Below are 5,050 nucleotides of genomic sequence, written 5' to 3'. Positions count from 1 at the left end.
GAAATACAATATAATCAAATAAGTAAGAGAAGAAAGTACCAAAAATAATAAAACACACAAAAAGTTAACATTGTCAAGAGACTTACAATAATATGTAACATTAAACACAAAACTAATAAATTTAAAAAAGTGAAACTAATAAGACAAGGGAGTGATAATGTTACACTCTAAAGGAAAAGGTACTTTTTGAACCCTTAGCATATAACCCAAAATATTAAAAACTAAAAGACAAAAAGAGATCATAGAAGAGGGGGAAATTGAAACAATCCAGTAATAACATTAGAAATAATAATGTTGAAATTTACTAGTGGAACCGGACCAAATAAAGCTAGAAGAATAAAAAAAAGAAATTAAAATAGAGAACAAAAAGTGAAATTTAAAAAATACCAAAAATTAATAAAATAGAGAATACAAAAATGGAACTAATTAAAGAATGTCACATTATGAGATAAGAGAAATCGAATCCATAGTAGAAACAATGTAACAAACAAACAAAAGAATGTCACGAGTGAAAACAATTAAACCATCCGTGCAAAAAAATATTAAATAAATTATACTTAGTCTCAAAGAAATTTAATTCAATATTCTACTTTAAAAGAAGAAAAAAAAAATCTACCAAGAATAACAATAAGGTGAAACTAAAACATCACTCATATAATTAACAATCCACATCTGAATCAAATAAAATATAAAAGTAATCAATAAAATATAAAAGTGAAACTATAATAAATTAAAACAATCTAAAAAGTCACATATTAAAAAAAATAAATGAGAGAATGTAACCAAATATAATTAACAACAAACCACATCTGAATCAAATAAAAGAGAACTATAATAATAAACAACAATCTAAAAAGTCACATATTAAAAAAAATGAAAGAGAGAATGTAACAGGAAAAACCTAATTAAATCCCTCTTTCCAGGGATGTCGATATGAATTCATACTCTATATATAATTAGAATAATAATCACGATTAATTAAGCAAGGAAAGGCTTGGTGCAATAATTAAGGTTAATTAATTAAAATTGAAGACAATAAACAAAGGTAAATTACTTACCACCGGATTCCGATGCGTAGGAATGAATGTTCCCCAATTTACTTACCACCGGATTCCGATGCGTAGGAATGAATGTTCCTCAATTTGTTGTGCATAATTTTGGGATTTCATCGCCTCATTTTGGTTGAAGATTGATTAGAGAATTAATTAGAACCTAATAATGAAGAAGAAGAAAATTAAGGAAGAGATCAAATAATTTTAATTACACACCATCCATAGATCAAATGAAAGAAGAGAAAAATAGAGTTACATAGAAAATCCATAATTATAAACAAAAATAAGAAGAACATAATTCAAGCAATTAGTATTTTAATTAGAAGAAGAAGAAGAGGAAAAAGAAATTTGAATTTGAATTTTGAAAAGTAATTAATTGTGCCTGGGGAGCGGCCCCTCTACTTCACTCATATGAGAAGCCGTAAAAGGTACAAGCATTGAGAGGTAGTTCTTCTTCATTTCATAGGAAATTGGTTTCTCAACAGAAGCTAACGCCCAAAATACTGACCACAAAAGCAAAGAAATCAAACAGAAATGGAAATAGAAAAAGCTTGAGTTTGAGAAGAACAACGTTGTCGGTTACCTTGGCATAATAATCCTTCCAGACTCTACGATCGATTTGATGTCCACCCAAATCAAAGGCCTTGAATTTGATTTTTCCAATACCCCTCTCCTCGGAGGTGGGGTACTGGGTAGGCTGGTGCTGAACTAACCTCTAGAACAAGCAAAGAAAGAAACAAAGAACAATATATGAAACAAAACAGATGGTTTATACCCAGATCGTAAAAACAGAAATGGAATAAAGGGAAATGGAAGAAATGAATTGAAACCTCTTCTTTCAACATATGGAGGAGGGTGGTTTTTCCGGCATTATCGAGGCCGAGAAAGAGGATCTTGGCCTCCCTCGGTCTCAAGACGCCATAGAACCAGTCAATGAGGAACATTGGAGGAGCGGATTGAAAGCAGATCGGAGAGGATCTACGTCGGCGATTGAGGAATCTGAATGCTTTAAGGTCTTCGATCTGCTGCACAGAAAGGAATTTGGAATTGGGAATTTGGGGAATTTGGAAGGAGAAGATGAGAATACGAAAGGGATAGAAAATAGAATACAGCTTTCTCGTATGAGTGAAAAAAAATTTAAATTATATGAGTGAAGCAGAGGGGCCGCTCCCCCTTTTCACCGACCACACTAAAAAAAATAGCCGTTGCCGGTTGCCGGTTGCCTCATAGCCGTTGCTGGTAAAAATAAGAGGAATCATTAACCGCTGCTTCAAGTTTAATTTGGTTAATTATTATATTTTCATTTATTTAATTTCAAATAAACACATATTCATTTCAAATAATAATAATAATAATTTGTTACTCAGGTTCATAAATTAATTGAAAAAAGGGTTGAGATGGGTTTTCTAAATTAAATTACAGGAAGTAAAATTAAAGTGATGAGATTAGTTAATCCAAAAATTAGAAAAGAATTAAATTTTGTAAGGCATGAGAGAATTGAGTGATTATTATTGGAGTGTTAAATAAAACAAGATGGTAATTGGTAGTAGCTCTTACTTAGATTACAGAGAATAAAAAGTTTGGTAGCTTGCAAGTGAGAGTGAAGCTGCTCTGCAATTGTTTTTTTGTTTTGATTGAAGAAGAAGAAGAAGTTGCATGGTTACTGTTTGGTGAGAGAGAAACATTATATTAAAATTTCTAAATATTATATTAAAAATTACAACAAAATGACACCTACTCCCATCCATTAACACCACATAATTCCACTCACTCACACCTTTTACAACCAACAAAATGCCTAAATACAATGAAATTATTAACCAATTTTCATCTCCTAATTTTATTTACAAATCTACGGTTTTTTTTAATTAATTGTGTCCAAAACTTAATTGAAATTATTAACCAATTTTCATCTACTTTGCTTTTTATTGACATTATTATTAAGAAGTGTAAGCCTCCACATCCACAATTAGTTGAATGGTTTTCTCTTTTTGGATATTAGGAGTCTTTTAAGATTTGTAACTATTAATCAATTAAGAAAGTAACGGAAATACAATGACAAATAACCTAATATTTGATGGAAAATGAAAGCTGACTTACTTTATAAAATCTATTTGGTGGAAAATGAGATCTGATATACTTTCTAAGTTTTAAGACTTTTACCCTTTTACATAAGTCACTATATGAATGGGCAACGTGCATACAGATTTGGCCTCTAAATGTCTTTCTTCGACACCCTTTTTTGGTGATTTACTTTCTTCCATAAACAGTAACAAGATGCCACCAAAAAGTCTAGCAAGGACCAATTTGTGAGAACTACCTTTTAAAAGAGATAAAAAGGAATTGAATTTCTTCCAAGAGTTTTTACAAAGAACTCGCTTCTCTGTTAAATTCATTGAGAGAGAGGAGAAGAACATGTGGAGGAGTTTTTCTGTACAATAACCAACAACACAAAAAAAAAAAAAAAAAAAACTTCCTCTCCCAAAAAACCACCAACATCACATTTTCTCTATTTAAATTAAATTATACTGACTTAAATTAACGAAAATAATTATCCTTTCCAAAGAAACATTAATGCTAGCTTTAGTTAAATTAATTTACAAAATTAAATATCTAATTCAAATACATTTAATTTAAATATTTGAATCTTACTCAAATATATATCTCCTTCATAACCTGTAGATTATTTTAATATGAATCTCATTCATATTAATTCTAAATATGAATCTAATTCATATTTGAATCTTATTCAAATACAAAAAGTCTCCTTTTATTATAAATTTAATTATGAATCTTATCCAAAATTAAGTTTACATAATAATGGATCTGTATATATTATTTTAATTATATCATTTATAATTAATAAATATCCCTTTAATAAATTTGAACATTTCAAATTCTTTCAAAACTATTAGTTCTTCTTTACCTATTACAAGCTACAAGGGAGACCTAGTTGACCTACAGATTAGAAGCTCCAATGATCAAAGATTAACTAATTAAACTCTTTAATTATATTAATGTCGTACATTAACTATGGGTCACTCCATTAAAGACCTACAACTACATTCTTTGCATTGTAGAATATATTTGTGTCCCTATTTAACCACTATAAGTAAGTCGATTCTTCACGAGTTTTTCGTAATTATAGCTAGGTCAAATTACCGTTTAACCCCTGTAATTACCTCTTACTCTTTAAGTACCACCGATCTCTCTAATAAACAATCTATTTATGGTCCTACCATAAATCCTAGTCCCTCTCAGGCCAATGAGAGGGCAAGTACCCTTTTTCCAAGACTCAGAACTAGCATTTAAGGAAACCATTCATCTACTTATTCTAAAGACAGCAAAGAGTAAATTCCATCTTGTGTAGTTATGTTCCCAGTTCTGCACTTGGACAAGTCCTCAAAATGGTAGGTTGATTGAGTCGGCAACTCGAGCCATCTCTCATCATACAAATCAAAGGATAGCCTCGTAGACATGAGTCCATAAATCACTCAGAGAGATTGAGTTACATACGGTCATCCTATGAAATATTAATCTCTTTAGTCAACAGTGTTACTATTGGGTTGTATGTCCTAAAACTTGCAGTTTGTAATATTTAAATTATTATATTTACACGAACCCTGACTAGCATGAATACTTACAGTGTTACTATTGGATTGAGTTACATAAGGTTCATTTAATAATGTTGTTATTGTACATGTAAACTAAACGAACCCTGACTAGCATGAATACTTAAACTTTATGTAGAGACATAAAAGAGGATCAAGTTTGAGTATATAGCCAAAACAGTTTATAAGTAAGAGGATAAAGTTGAGTACCTTATCTTGGGGACACTATGGATGTGACCTGAAAGTATTTGATACAAACGATGTAATCTTGAAATCATTCATGTGGAGACTTGCAAGTGGAGGCATCCTATGGAAAAGATGTTTGCATAAGACTGGACCATGAAATAGTCACTTTTCTTTATATCACTGTTTACGGTTAAAACTGAC

The 5,050-nt window shown here is 30.6% G+C and overlaps 1 protein-coding gene across 1 annotated transcript; it reads right to left on the bottom strand.

The window, feature by feature from the left end:
• Window positions 1-1,288: 1,288 nt before the first annotated feature.
• LOC150031371 (small COPII coat GTPase SAR1-like) lies at window positions 1,289-2,189 on the bottom strand. Its single transcript, XM_090309065.1, has 3 exons — window positions 1,883-2,189; window positions 1,636-1,767; window positions 1,289-1,555 (listed from the first exon to the last, which is right to left on the bottom strand). Exons 1-3 carry the CDS (start codon window positions 1,994-1,996, stop codon window positions 1,541-1,543), a joined length of 261 nt encoding a protein of 86 aa, XP_090165191.1. The 5' UTR covers window positions 1,997-2,189; the 3' UTR covers window positions 1,289-1,540.
• Between the last annotated feature and the right edge of the window lie 2,861 nt (window positions 2,190-5,050).

The sequence above is a fragment of the Benincasa hispida genome, unplaced genomic scaffold (assembly GCF_027475165.1).
Source record: "Benincasa hispida cultivar pf3 unplaced genomic scaffold, pf3_genome.v1.1 HicScf127, whole genome shotgun sequence".
In the NCBI taxonomy this organism is placed as follows: Eukaryota; Viridiplantae; Streptophyta; class Magnoliopsida; order Cucurbitales; family Cucurbitaceae; genus Benincasa; species Benincasa hispida.
The sequence above is the reverse complement of the archived record's forward strand: the minus strand, read 5'-3'. Positions and strand labels throughout refer to the sequence as shown.